The sequence below is a fragment of the Eptesicus fuscus genome, chromosome 2 (assembly GCF_027574615.1).
Source record: "Eptesicus fuscus isolate TK198812 chromosome 2, DD_ASM_mEF_20220401, whole genome shotgun sequence".
Classification (NCBI taxonomy): domain Eukaryota; kingdom Metazoa; phylum Chordata; class Mammalia; order Chiroptera; family Vespertilionidae; genus Eptesicus; species Eptesicus fuscus.
In genome coordinates, this window is record NC_072474.1 from 54,029,838 (window position 1) to 54,045,677 (window position 15,840).

The following is a 15,840-nucleotide window of genomic DNA, read 5'->3' on the forward strand; positions in this document are numbered from 1 at the left end:
CTGGATTAATTCTTACCAAATTCGCTGACTCAGCAATATCCCATTATCTACCCCACAACACCTGATATTGCCACACTCCTGCAAAATACAAACCCATCCAATTCTCTTTCTACATCTCCAATAGTACGTCCACAGCCTAACCCACTATCCTTTCTTGCCTGAACTAAGGGAATACATAGAACTACTCTCCTGCTTTCATTATTTCTCCCTTACAATCAATTTTCCATAGTATTCAGAGTGACCTTTTAAAAACATACACCAGATGTTACTCCCATGATTAAAATCCTATATTTGGCTTCCTATTTAATTGGGACAAGAATCTGAATCCCTTAACACAACCTACAAGGCAATTATTGGATTTATTTATCTATTATGTATAATATATTGATATGTAATAAACATGAACAGAGACCACTGCTAATCTATGAGGCCTGAGACAAAAGGAGAATGTTTGGGGAAGAAGAAGCCATGGTTATGAATTCAGGTCCAGGAACTAGCCCATATAAACAGCTAAAATCAATTACTCATATAACTTCTCTGACCAGAGACAGCTTAATTATTCCATGATTTTTCAGTTTATTTTATTGGGATTATTTATGTAATTGTCAGAGATTAATGCCAAGGATTAAACATAATATGTGCCAGATGAGATTTTCCCATTGCTAGTGTGGAATAGAACTATGGCTTGCCTTATAATTTTAGAAGCCATATTACACAACTAACACATATTGGGTTTATTTTCTTCTAAAATCCACAATTTAAAAAAAAAATCTGTGTTTGCTAACTTTATCTTCGCCCCCCCTCCTTATGTCTCACAAAAGTTAGAATGATTTGATACAAACTGCATATAACCATATCAAACTTTTCTTTCACTTTCTCTGTTTTTAAAAAAACTAGATCTGGTCCACTGTCCTAGACTTCCAATATACTGGTTATGAAACATGTATGCTATTCCTTCCTGCTTCACGATACCCACAAATGTAGGCAGTAAGCGGCAGGGCTCCTCATTCAAGTCACTGACTGAACCTTTAAACCATATCCTTTGGTTACATTTCCTCAACCTGATATGAATCTACACCTGACAGTCATTAGCCTCATTTCATTTTTAAATTCAATTAAACTTAAGAGTCTTTCTTTGGTAACTTGTTAAAATTAGCACTTCCCCCAATCTATCCAAAATGTGTTAATGAAGTTGGAAGTGATTTATTTCGTGAGGACTTAATTCTAGGTCTTGGCCATTCTGCCTTCTGTTCTTAGTGCTCCCTAGCCGTGCTTCTAAGAATGCCTTCTAAACTTTTTTCCAGGTGACCTCAAGTTCAAATTATAGTTTAAAAGTTAACCTTTTGCTTTCTTTGAAAATCAGTACTATATTTACCTGTTCCCAGTCTTCTATTTTCTTTCCCATTCTCCAGGATTGCTTTTTTTTTTTTTTTTTTTTTTAATGCACATACTGTTACTGAGCAAATCTTACTTTTAAGTTCTCTAAATCGTTGAGAAAAACAGACTACGGAGAGTTCATTTCAAAATACTTTTTATCTGGGGCTTCAATTCCCTCCAGAATATAAATAAAGCATTCTTTTCAGTTTTGGGTGATTTTTATTTGCTTAGTTATAGCTTTCACAATGAACATTTATTAATTTCATAACAACCCTGGACATCACCACTTTAGTGTATTACTTTTTATCTCCTGAGTTAACGTTATCTGGTTGTTTTATTTTCCACATTTAAATGTGTGTGTGGTTTGTTTTTTTTGTATGTGTGGATGTACATTTTCTAACATTCATGTGGTATTGCTTCAATTTCCCTGCTAAGAGATTTGCTCATTTTAATGAGATTTTTGACTCCAGTGCTCTAGGCCAGTGGTCAGCAAACCGCGGCTCGCGAGCCACATGCGGCTCTTTGGCCCCTTGAGTGTTCTAATGCCACTTCTTCAAAATAGACTCGCCCAGGCCGAAAACCGACTTCTGCGATGGGCCACGAAGTTTCAATCGCACTGTACTTGCGCGCCCGCACGTGGTATTTTGTGGAAGAGCCACACTCAAGGGGCCAAAGAGCTGCATGTGGCTTGCGAGCTGCGGTTTGCCAACCACTGCTCTAGGCAAATGCTCAGTTTGAGTCTAAAAGTGTTGCTTCTTTGTATTAAAACCTCAAATTCATCCATTATCTAAGTAGTGATATACAACTACTTGAAGCCATTAAAATCTTTCAGAAATATTCTCAAACATTTTTTTCTTATGAACTACTTAGGATATTGGGATAAAAAATTAAAGGCCCTAGCTGGTTTGGCTCAGTGGATAGAGCCGTGGTCGGCAAACTGTGGCTCGCGAGCCACATGCGGCTCTTTGGCCCTTTGAGTGTGGCTCTTCCACAAAATACCACGGCCTGGGCAAGTCTATTTTGAAGAAGTGGCATTAGACGAAGTTTAAGTTTAAAAAATTTGGCTCTCAAAAGAAATTTCAATCGTTGTACTGTTGACATTTGGCTCTGTTGACTAATGCGTTTGCCGACCACTGGGATGGAGCATCGGCCTGCGGACTGAAGGGTCCCGAGTTTGATTCCGGTCAAAGGCATATGCCCAGGTTGCGGGCTTGATCCCGTCAGGGGCGTGCAGGAGACAGCTGATCAATGATTCCCTCTCATCATTGATGTTTCTATCTCTCCTCTCTCTCTCTCTCTCCCTTCCTCTCTGAAATCAATAAAAATATATGAAAAAAATAAAAATAAATTAAAGTATGTTAAGACAAAATAAATGTGTGCCACTAACTCAAAAATTGCAGAAGTGTCATCCTAGCTTTAACACAGTCTTCTGGTTAAAGAAATAAATACAGACATTTCAGGAGTAATTAATTAGTTGCATCTGGGAAATGAACACCCATCAATAAAGTTGGACATAGAAGAGGCACCCAGCATATAGTTGTTAATAGATATAAAAATAGGGAAATACAAAAGAGGAGACATGGACAGTTGAGAATGTTTTTAAGATTAATTTAATTTGAAAGTTCTTTAATTTGACTAAGAAAAATAAAGATGCCAAAATATACATACCTGCCATAGGTTTTATACTATATTATGTAATATAATTTTAATTTTCTTTTATAATAATCTTAACATTATTATAACACATTTTCACACAACATAAAGGTAGAAAAATGTAGGTTTCTGAAACTTTCAATGTGGTTGAAGCAGTAAAATTGAACAGTGGCAAAAAGTAGAAAATTAAGCCTTCCATCATGGTAGAAATTGCCTAATATCAGTGCTCCTAATTCATTTTAAGTTATGATTTTCTTTTGAATTTAAAAAAGTAAACTGCAGGAGGTGTCTTCAATATTGAGTTCTAGTCAAGAAGGAGTTTTTTATTTTCTGGTTTAATTCAATAAAATAATTTCGTTGTGTTATTTATCTCTCTAGAGGTAAAGTGGACAGAATTTATCCAAACAGCATTATAAAAGAAGTGTTGCTGATCTGATAAAACTTTAAGAAACTTAGTGCATATTCTGGATTATGAAAGTCAATTTTTGCATATTACAAACACAGATTTTTGTGAAAAAATCTTTATGTGATAATATTCCCACTGTAATTTGAGAAATGTACACGAGTATTTCCATAATTAAGCAGAGAATTAAACAACTTCTGTGTGAAAATATAATGTATATGGTAAATAGGAACTATGTTTCTTGCTTCAATAATTTTAAAGTACTAAGTACTCTCATAAGGAAGTAAAGTGTAGTAATTATTTATGTTCAATAGATGGCGACCTCTACATGATAGTCACAAAACCAGCATTTGCATAGTGTAATCCACCAGAAAAAAAAAAAATGAAAGGAGGTAAATTACAAATATTCTATCTTTTACAATAGACAAAATTATTACTTGGTTATATACCCATTTTTATTTTGTCTTGTGGTCTTTTTTCCAGGTTGGTGAACATACTTTGCAGGACTGTGCTTTATAAAACCAGCTAAGAGATTCTATTTGGCTAATATTGTTTTATTTTTATTTTTAAAAATTAGACTATGCACCCTGGACAGTTTGGCTCAGTGGATAGAACATTGGCCCATGGACTAAAGGGTCCAGAGTTCGATTCCAGTCAAAGGCACATACCTCGGTTGCAGGCTTGATCCGGCTCTGGTCAGAGCACGTGGGGGAGGCAACCATGTCTCTCTTACATTAATGTTTCTCTCTGTCTCTCCCCCTCCCTTCTACTCTGTCTAAAAATCAACGGAAAAATATCCTCAGGTGAGGATTAACAAAAAAATAAATAAAATAAAATTAGACTATTCTGTGGAAGGATTGGTGTTTTTTTGTTTTGGGACAAATTCAATTGTTAAATTCTTACCTCATGAAAATATGTAAGAATATGAGACTAGGGAATGATTTGTGATTTCTTTGCATAACTTATAAAGGATAGTAGTTTTAGGTAATTTACTCAAATGGCATGAGTCTTAATAAGGGTATGCAGCAAGAGTCCAGTACATTTGTGAAACACAGCAATAACAAAGACATGGCACAGGTCAGCAAACTGTGTCTTCATTAACCTATTTTATGTGGGTTGTATGATATCTGTGAACAAGCCACAAATTTTTAAAAACTTACTGTAAAAAGAGTATGTTTAGAAATATTTATGTAGTTTCTGTTCAAGAAGTCACTTAAGATCTGTTTTGACAACCTTCAGCTAGAAATCATGCGGGCATTATTTAGTGCTATGGGACAGCCTGTAAGAGGATATTTTTTCCCCATAAGTGTTTCAGTTTTGTGTATTTTCCTACTGAAAGGATAGGCAGTCACTTTTCCCTTGGTAAGTATTTTAAATCTTTGAAAACTGCAAATCCATATCATACACTAGTATTAATTCTTAATCATATAAAAAATCAGAACCTATTTTTTTTCTTTCACAATATTTGTAGAACCTATCATTTCTTAAACAAGATTTAAAAGACTGATAAAAAATATGTTTTCATTGTGATAATATATATTTTTGCTAAATAAAATTACTGCCATATACTTATTTATATACACCTAAGCATGAAAAAATTTAATCTGCTTTTTAGATAAATATTTTCCTATGTAGTAAAAACTCTTAATAGGGTGAGATAAAAAAAAAACAACAACCCACCATTTAATTTAAAATAAATTGTATGATGCTTGACAATGATGTATTTTATTTTAAATATGTTTTTATTGATTTCAGAGAGGAAGGAAGAGGGAGAGATAGAAGATTCAATGGTGAGAGAGAATCATTGATGGGCTGCCTCCTGCACATCCCCTTTTCGGGATCGAGCCTGCAACCCGGGCATGTGCCCTTGACTAGAATCGAACCCGGGACCCTTCAGTCCCCAGGCTGACGCTGTACTCAATGAGCCAAATTGGCTAGGGCATAATGTATTTTTAGTATATATGTTTTTTTAACCCTCACCTGAGAATATGTTTTATGTTTTATTTTATTGATTTTTTTTTAAAGAGAGAGGGAGAAAGAGAAACATCAATATGAGAGAGAAACATCAATCAGTTGCCTCCTTCACACACCCTGACTGGAGACTGAACAGGGCCTAAGTATATATGTTTTTAAAAGAACTATCTTTTAATGAAATTTCTATGGCTTCCCATAATTCTCTATGCTGATAAGCCATATATTATTAATTAGCTTTCCATTATTAGTAGGTTACTGTTATAAAATAGACTCAACTTCAAACATTTCCTTGAAATGATAAAATTATTTGTATTGGTTTAACCAATCAGAGCACTAAGCTTCTCATATACTTGTTTCTAAAATTAGTCCTGTATTGTCTCCTCTCAGGAGTCACTGGGCTATTCATGTTGAAACAGACAAAAACACAAAGAAAGATGAATCCAAAACAAAATTTCATTTAATTTTTTAAAAAGTCTTCCATGCCTATTTAACAAACAGATATCATCAGGGGAAATGTGTCAACTTTTGCCAATTAGATTGCACAAAGCACAGCAATTCTCCTTTTAAACAACGTAGGTTTTGTTCCACTTTACTTTCAGTGTAGATATTAATGTGTTAGCATTTTAATGAAAATCTGACCTTATACTGAATTTATATTCAATTAAAAGTTGTGTATACCGTGCTGTAAAACAATTTCCTTATAATTCAACAATTAAGGAATTGGAGAAATATGCAATTATGCACCAGTAGAAACCATTTTTTAATGCTAGCTAGTGCCCCATATGGTGGGATACTAAAATCCTTGTGTTCAAAGGGCTTATATACTCTAGTTAGGGAGACAAATATGCCACCCAAAGTAGAAAAAGAGGCACCAGACAGAGGAACAATGCTTCCAACTAGGTCCAAGTCAGTGATTCTACTTAAGAAAAACTTGTTAGCATGTTTACATGCTAATCCATCAATCTGAGTATTAGTATGGAAAGGCAGCTGGTGTTATGAACTGAATTGTGTGCAATACCCAACCTCCCAATTCATATGCTGAAAGCCTAACCCCAATGGGACAGTATGCTGAGAGAGGGCCTCAAAGGAGGTAACTAAAGGTAACTGAGGTCTTAGCAGGAGGCCTCTAATCCAGTAAGGCTGCTATCCTTGTAAAAAAAAAAAAAAAAAGGCAGAGACACCAGAGCTCTTCTGTGTGCACAGAGGAAAGGCCACGTGAGGACACGGCGAGAGAGAAGGTGGCCATCTGCAAGCCAGACAGGCCTCACATAGCACCTCTGCTAACATCTTAATCTTGGACTTCTACCTTTTAGAACTGTGAGAAAATGAATTTCTGTTGTTTAAGCCACCAAATCTGTGGTGTCTTGTTATGGCAGCCTGAGTTTATACAGTACATTTCTAATTTAAGAAGTAGTTCACCAGAAATGAATCTTACAATCCTAACACCCACTTTCAAACGGAATTTGTATATATTTGTATATTATCCTATACAATAAAAGGCTAATATGCAAAGCGACCGAACGGTGGAACAACTGGTTGCTATAATGCACACTGACCACCATGGGGCAGACACTCCACGCAGGAGCTGCCCCCTGGTGGTCAGTGTGCTCCCACAGGGGGAGTGCTACTCAGCCAGAAGCTGGGCTCATGGCTGGCAAGCGCAGAGGCACTGGTGGGAGCCTCTCCCACCTCCATGGCAGCGCTAAGGATGCCTGCAGGGAGCGGGCCTAAGCCGTCAGTTGGACATCTCTTGAGGGCTCCTGGACTATGAGAGGGCACAGGCCAAGCTGAGAGGACCTCCCTCCCCACCCCAGTGCATGAATTTCGTGCACTGGGCCCGTAGTATTTATATATACATTTCTAATAAATTTCCATTTATATACATGAAATTATATATTCAATGTACAGAGCTTTACTTACATAACTGTAGTTGCACCCAGGAAGAAATACCATGCCTATTAGAATGCCTTTTCCTTCCAGTTTATACTATTACACAAATATCCATAGTACAAATTAGAAAAGGAGGTGCCAAAAAAGGATGACAATAATATAGTATGTAACTTCAGAAGTAAACAGATTTGTACTGTTGAGGGTGGTGCACTGTGGGTAACAGTGCGTGGTTGGCATTTTAGGAAGGAACAAGGAAACCTTTGGAAGAGGGAGCACTCGCACTCAGTGCCGTTCTCAGTGGCACACCCCTGGCATTTTGAGCAGCATGGTGCTCCCATCTGTTGGATGACTCAGAGCATTACACTTAGCATCCCCAGTCCCTCAGGAGCACTCTCCTGGCCTCGTCGTATCTGTGTTATCTACATGTTCTCAAAGGCTACTCAGCACCAGCATCTCCTCCCAGAGAACAAGAGGTAAATTTCAAAGGATGTGAAGAAAACAGCAGAGATGATCAAATGAAATGTTTTAAGTGATGATTAAATGACTAATACATTTAATTCTAAAATGCTGCATATGGAAAATTATAATGTACAAAATCATAATATTTTATTAAGTGCTGCCTTCCAGTTACAAGTGTTCATTACATTTACTCAGAGTGAATCCTAATGTTCTATTTTAAAGCTTCCCATTTCACTGACTCATTCATATAGCCCTGACTCTATTTGATTTCTAAATACTTTTACATACTCATTACTCCAGGATACTTCCAATGCAGTCAACAAATATGTTTTCCTTTTGACTTCCATACAACTTTCAGGCTGACTTACCTGGTATCGTCTCTTTCACTTAATTATTTCCCTAAATGGTGTTTGCAATCTGAGTTGAAGATTTAAGGAGAGAGGCCGGTGACCAAGGCAGAGCAAATGATGAGAAGATGAAGACAAGAACCACACTGAAGAGAACCCGCGCAACCCAGGTCCCAAGGGGGATCTAAAAGCTTATGATTCTGTTGTAGATCAGGTTCTCCAGAAAGCAAACATCAGGACAGAGTTCAGCATGGAGGGTGCTTATTAAGTGCCCATAGGGTCAACAGGGAAAGGAAAAGAAAGAAAGCGCTGGATCTAGAATGACCCTTCTAATTTTTCCCTACCTGGGCTGAAATAACCAGGCTTTTAACCTCCTTCTCTCTCCAATCAGGTCACTGCCGTTGGACAGCTCCATGAAGGCTCCAGTATTGCAGGAGGTGCTATGTGAAGGTGCTGACCCTTGAAGGCTATCATGCCCCCTACTCACCCAGCAGGAGTGGTGTCAAGTCCTCAAATGAAGCAGTATCTATATCACAGTGTCCACCACGGATTCTAACCTCATATTTTAAAGTGGAAACTCAGGGGCAGAAAGGAGTCAGTCAGTTACAAACCTGAGTCTAAAACCCTGAATTTATCACTCCCTGTTTTGTTTTGGTGGTGTTTTTTTTTCACTATTCTAACCAGAAAAATATAAAATAAAATGTGACTGTTTTTGGAAAGGGTGAGCAAGGAAGTACCATATTTATTTGGTTTAAGGAATATTCTTTAATGGCATAAACAAAGGAGACCAAACAATGGTAGGAAAGTTTATAAAGAGTACTAATTGTATGCCCTAACCGGTTTGGCTGGGTGGATAGAGTGTTGGTCTGAGGACCCAAGGGTCCTTCCTGGGTTTGATTCCAGTCAAGGGCACATACCTCAGTTGCTGGCTCCTCCCCAGCCCAGGCCCTGGTTGGGACTCATGCAGGAGGCAACAATCGATGTGTTTCTCTCACATCGATATTTCTCTGTCTTTCCCTCTCTCTAAAAATCAATGGAAAAATATCCTCAGGTGAGGATTAAAAAAAAAGAGAGAGTACTAACTGTCAAATTCACCATTTAATTATGAATATAGCATTATATATCAAATTTCTATACATGAATGTTTTGTTTTTGAATGGCTTTATATACACTTCTGTTCCCTACATGCATGTTACCAACATATACTGTATTAAATGCGTGCTTTTTCCAGGACTTTAATGGATCTCAATGGGAAAAGCATTAAAATGATTACTATGCTCAGGGATGACACCACCCAGGTGAGTATATGTAGTTTATTTAGTAAACTGGTTAATCTGCTTGGTTCTTCATTTTCTAATTTTACCTGAAAGTGGCTGGAAATGATAAAACAACTTCAAATTTATAAATAAATGAAGTAAAATGCCATGGTTAGTAATGAGAATACAAATTATTTGCTATGTGCATAAATATCATGCATGCTTTTATATCATGCTTCCTCTCATATGCCGCATTTTGGGCACACTGTCCTTTCTGTTTTGTACACTGATCCCCAATATATCACATGACCGACCCCTTTTCCTCTCTCAGGTGATGGCACTAAGGTGATCTCCTCAGAGGCACACACAATCTAAGTACTCCCTCCCTGCCTAAGCCAAATTTCTTTTATGTTAACTTATTTTATTATCTTGGTAGCACAATTATCTCCTATTATCTTGTTCATATATTTATCTATTATTCACTACTGAATCCCAGGCACATATCAGTGCTTGGTATTTAAATATTTAATAATTACTCATGTGGGGAAATGAATGCAGACAATGAATGTTTATGATTTATAGAATTTTTAAATACACATCAGAAATACAACAATTGCAAAATTATTTGTCTAGAGGAAATCAATTCATTCTATATTTCTGAATAAATTTGAATTTAAAAAAGGGACTGCTACTATTTTAATAGCAATATTTTCTTAAGCTTAGATATTTTTAATCTGAATCTTCTTAAAAGTCATAATGTTGCACAAAATGATATGTTTGTTTCCACAAATAATGTATTTTTTAAAATATATTTTATTGATTTTTTACAGAGAGAAAGGGAGAGGGATAGAAAGCTAGAAACATCGATGAGAGAGAAACATCGACCAGCTGCCTCCTGCACGCCCCCTACCTGGGATGTGCCTGCAACCAATGTACATGCCCTTGACCGGAATCGAACCTGGGATCCTTGAGTCCGCAGGCCGACGCTCTATCCACTGAACCAAACGGGTTAGGGCAATAATGTATTTTTTGAGGTAACAAAAATACTGTGTGGGAGACATTCCATCTTCTGACTGTTAAAAATTTTTTAAGGAAAAAAATGTTGAAAATTCTTAAGAGTAACTTCTCAATTTTACATTAAACAACAAGCCTATGATAAAGAAAGTCTGTACAAGAGAGACAAACAAAAACAAGCTATAAATTAGGCCACCAGACTTACAATAATATTTTTGCAAGAAGCTTTTATAATTGTTGGCTAGTTTCTAAGCTAGGAATATAAGATGTCCCAGAAGATTAACTGAGTTTCGGAATTCAACCTCTGACAGGGTCAAGAGGAATGTCCTTTGTGATCTTGGCTAAACATTTACCCTAACACTCAAATACAGACCATTCCATTTATCTAAGTTTATACTTTCAGTGCGACATTAAAAATACTTAATTTTCAGCTGGACAAGGTATTAAATTCTTATTTTCATCTGCACCAATTTCAAGTTATAAAGTTCTATACACAATTCTTTTCTCTTGATTAGGGAAACATTCTTTTATTTACTTAAAAACTCTCCTAATAGTTCTTTCTCTCAATTCTGTAGTTATTCTAGAAGTTTAGTTCTTACTGGAAAATACTATGTTCACTTTACCCACACAATTAATTTTCATGAGAATTTGATTCTATCTTTTTGCAAATGTCATCTTTTGAGATCAATAAGGCATTATTAGGTATAGGAAAATCTACACCTAATTTCTTATAGAGGCCAGGCATGCAGTCATAAATGGGATTGATGTCAGAATGATAAAATCACCACAGTATATGAAGAAGAACTGAAGCAGTAAAAGAAAGACATTTTAATATCTTATGAAGTAGAGCAGATATGAGCAGGGATAAGAATTAGAATTATTTTTTTAAATGCATTAAGCAGGCCAAATTTTAGATAGTAATCAATCACTAACTGAAATTAATGTTAGTTTCTCTAAATTATCAGGCAGTTGTCCTAGTCAATGGTAACATTAAAGTAACATGGAAAAATTAAAACAGAACCTTGAATTCAGTCAAGATCCTTCAGTAATCATTTCTACACAAAGAGTAATTCTAGGTTGTGCCATAGTCTATGATACTTAAGGTATGCTAAATAATGTAACAATTCGGGGGGGGGGGAGGGGCGTTAAATAGGGGCCTTTATCATATTCCACACTCACATTTTAGTAACCTCACAGAATTAAAAAGGGTTCCCAAATGAAATGTCATGATAATTCTTTATTTTACCCCAGTAACATTGTAACAAATCTTGGCTGGCATTGTTATCAGCTTAAAGGAAACAGAAAACAAGGTACAAAGCTAAGTTAAAAGCAACTTTATTACAATACTTTTCCAAACTTCAAAATGAATTTAGTATTGCATTTAGACCTAACAATATTATACATTATATTACAAGACAGAAAGCATTTCTGGTCAGATATTTAGCTTGAATGTACTGCAAAACAGAGCTTACTAGGAATAGCAGCAACACACAATAGTTTATATCACTAAGTGAAATGTTTCTCAGATATCTCAGAAAGAATCACTCATATTTCAGTTTATTTTATATTTACTCCTCTGATTTAGAAACAAAGCAAAGCTATATTTTCTATCACTTACTAGTTAATGCCTAGAAGTTGTCTATATCCTAATTATATCCACCAGCTTAGAAATATTTCCTTTGGTAGAAAATATGATTTTTTAAATTAACCAAACCAAACAAACAGTGTATTTTTCCCCACTGCAAACAGGGGCAGAAATCTTGTCTTTCCTTTTTTGGGGAGCCAAATCTTGGCTTCCTCCTCTTCATGTAGCCATCCTATATTATAATTAACTGCTTTAAAAGATACCCAAATCTATAATGAAATCTATTCTAATAAAGTCTTCTAGTTTTAATTCACAAACCACTCTGAACATTATGTAATAATGAACTTAAAAGTAATCTTAGGAAAGGTAGTACCATAAGGAACTATTTTCCAAATTAGACAAGGACATATTTGCTCACCCACCTCTGCTTCAAATGACTAACCCAATTCACCTTACGAAAATAATTCTTTTTCCAAGGTTACTACTCTGATAACAGTAAATCCACTAAACAGCTCTAGTCCTTTAATATACTCTGTTGGTTTAACATCTGTGAGCTACCGACTAGCACAATACATGTTCATCCTCCTTATTTTCACAATAGCAGGAAATGGTTAGAAAAGTATAGAAAAGGTCCTATTGTTTTCTTATGGCAAATTTAATACAGATTTTGTTCTGAAGTTGGAGAAAAGAAAAAGTGAATGAAAAGGTATGTGCTGGCTGCTTGAGGGGGCAAAGCTCATAAATCACTGTACGTTAAGAGCACGTGCTGAAACTTCATGGTGCCAGTCACGTAATTTTGTGTATTTGGGGCTAAACACGTGAAGGGGTATCTTTTCCCTGTGGAAATAGAAGAGAAGAAAAAAGAAAAAAAGAAAAGTGATAGAAGAGTCATAAGAAAGAGCAAGAAAAAGTTTCTACACTTCGTTCATCATGCAGAAAACATGCCTTCTAAAGCTTAATTTCACAAAGCTGTGTTATTTAAGAGCAAAAGATTTTAAGGGTAGAGAGCATTTTTTAAATATAAAAATTAACTATTAGAGCCCTCTTGGAAACTTCCATTTTTATGCCCAAAATAAAGTGACTGCAAGATCTCATGAATTCATTCATAGACTACAGTGTTAAAAAAGCACTCCAAACACACCCTTCCGTCTACTTATTTCAATACTAAAGAAAAGAAACTTTAGACATAAAATCCAGACAATATCTACTAATTATGAAATCTGTAAGTTGTACATTTAAGTTCCACAAAAGGCACCACAGTTAAATGCTTAGCTTCTGGTTGCAAAAACAAAACGCCATACCATTACACTTGCAAATGCAAATGACAAACTGAGACCATTCATGAAAGGAAACCATTCATTCAATTTACCAAAAAAAAAAAAAAAAAAAAAAAATGGACAACTTACTTTGCCTTCTTTGTATTATCAGTTTCAGCTTCTTTCACTGAAATATAATAAGCAATATCCAATATTAGTTTGTTTTCTAAACTTTAAAATCACTTAAGCCAGTGATCTTCAACCGGTGTGCCACAAGAATTTTTAAAACATGAAATACCTGACTACTTAGTCAGGGGCACTGACCTCTTTTCCCTTAGATTGTCAAATAAAGAAATGACAACAGCCAACACAATAAATAGCCATCAGATGTAAATGAATCAAAAGTATACCTATTATTTTTGTCAGATCAGCAAAAAACATACTTTTTGGTGTGCCACAGAATTTTACTAGTTAGTTTGTGTGTGTCATCAGGTGAAAAGGGTTGGAAATTGCTGATTTAAGCCATTACATGCACCAATCAATACCAAATGGCCAAGTTGCACAGAGCCACTAAAAAGAAAAAATTCTATATCATCTTGTCACCGGGTCATAGACTACAATCAGTACTACTATTACTGCTGCTTCTACACTTTTCAATGAAACTCTCCTGGGCTGATTTCTTATTTACAATAGCCATATTATGTATGGCATAATTTAAAAGCAAACTGCCTCAAGAAAACTACCGTTTCCTAATAACTGTTTAACTGTCTAAATGCTACTTCTCTGTAGCAAAGAACATTCACCTACTAGAGTCCCTAGGTATTCACTTACGATTTTCAGTCCCAGTGATCTGGGCCAGGATTCGGAAGGAGCGAGACTGAGTCGTGCCCGTCCTCGGGTGCCAGTCTTCAGTATCCTCAATCAGTCTCTTCTTGCTGGCATCACTGTGAGTAGGTATGTGATAAAACTCTGTGTTACGCTCCACAATGTGTTTTCTCGGTGGGCTAGGATTAGGAAGGAAAAATGAATGAAAAATTTATAATTACATTAAGGATAAATATTCTCTGCCAAATTATTTATAATGCATATGTTAATCCTTAGTGTTCCTTTTATATATTTTGCTTTTGCAAGCATGCACAGCTTCAATTTTTTTAAGAGCACCCTTCTAAAATAAAGTAGATGGAATTGTTTTTTAAATAGAAAAAAGGTACATATATGCTAATATAAAATAATAGTATAAGTAACTATTCAACAGGAAGGTTACCGTTTAGGTGGGGCTTTCCTTTTTAAGTGACAGAAGAAGGCAGCAGAAGAGAGAGTTCCAACATGAAAAGGAAAAGAGAAGATTAAGAAAAGAAGGAAACAAAGAGAAATCTAAATATCCACAGAAGTAAAAATAAAGCAATTTAAAATTATGTACTTATATTGTTCATCTACTGCCTAACAAAACACAGGTATGCACTACATTCACAGCCACTGCTGAACACCGATATGCTGCTAAAATGTATTAGCTTTCACAAAATCAAATGATCATGTCTTCACTAGACCCAGGAAACAAGAATGGTTTAGTACAAGCTAAACCAGCAATTCCAAACGCAACTTTGGAAAGGGACAGAAGTGTCATTTCTCATTCATGTGTACAGATAGATATCCCTCATCCCTAATAAGACTGTGTACAGAATCAGCATAGTAAAGAAGAGCTATGGTATATGATAAACCAATGAAATATTTATCAAAGGACCCACATATAAATCTTGGCTCTATGATTTTTCAGAGGTGGGATTTTGGACAAGTCAATCTCACTAGGACTCACTGTTTTCATTGATAAGACAAGAGTATCACATACAAAGTCACATTGTTCTGAGGATTACATGAAATGATAAATGTGTAAGGGATCTGTAAACTACAGAGTTTGCTAAGAACATTTATTTTTCTCTTAATAAATATTGGGGAATTTACAAAGTCTACTTTACCACTTTACCCTAAGGTACCTTATCAAAACTGTCTCAGTACACGAGAAGTGTTTTTGTCCATCGAAGAACATGATAGAATTAACGTTAACACTGGCTTTAGAATCAGAAAGATGAAAGCTCAGGTACTACATCCTCCACTCAGTGTGTGTTTAATATAAGTCATTTAATTTCCCCAAGTCTAGATTTTTCCCATCTGAGAAATGGGGACTACATATATCTTAATGGGTTGTTTTGAGGAATAAATAATGTATGTAAAGTGTTTTCCACCGTGCCTAACAGTAATGATTTCATATTGTTTTCTTTTATTATTACCAAAACTAGAGGCCCGGTGCACGAAATTCATGCACGGAGGAGGGTTGTCCCTCAGCCCAACCTGTACCCTCTCCAATCTGGGATCCCTCTCACAACCCAGGACTGCTGGCTCCCAACTGCTTGCCTGCCTACCTTCCTGATTGCCCCTAACCGCTTCTGCCTGCCAACCTGATCACCCCCTAACCACTCCGCTGCCAGCCTGTTTGCCCCCAACTTCCCTCCTCTGCTGGCCTGGTCACCCCTAACTGCCCTCTCCTGCAGGGTTGATCACCTCCAACTGCCCTCCCTTGCAGGCCTGGTCCTTCTCAACTGCCCTCCCTTGCAGGCCGGGTGCCTCCCAA

General features: G+C 36.2%; 1 protein-coding gene across 6 annotated transcripts in view; it reads right to left on the minus strand.

The window, feature by feature from the left end:
- PDLIM5 (PDZ and LIM domain 5) overlaps positions 1–15,840 on the minus strand; it is a 219,030-nt gene that overhangs the window by 61,772 nt on the left and 141,418 nt on the right. For 3 of the 6 annotated variants that reach the window (XM_028148233.2, XM_028148229.2, XM_054727304.1), the window contains 3 exons: positions 14,479–14,496; positions 14,046–14,218; positions 13,365–13,401 (listed from right to left, as the gene is read on the minus strand). In XM_028148233.2, coding sequence (XP_028004034.2) covers positions 13,365–13,401; positions 14,046–14,218; positions 14,479–14,496 — 228 coding nt within the window. Of the gene's footprint in view, positions 1–11,649; positions 12,796–13,364; positions 13,402–14,045; positions 14,219–14,478; positions 14,497–15,840 lie in introns of those variants that run through there. The other 3 variants (XM_028148236.2, XM_054727322.1, XM_028148231.2) reach the window with 2 other exon arrangements.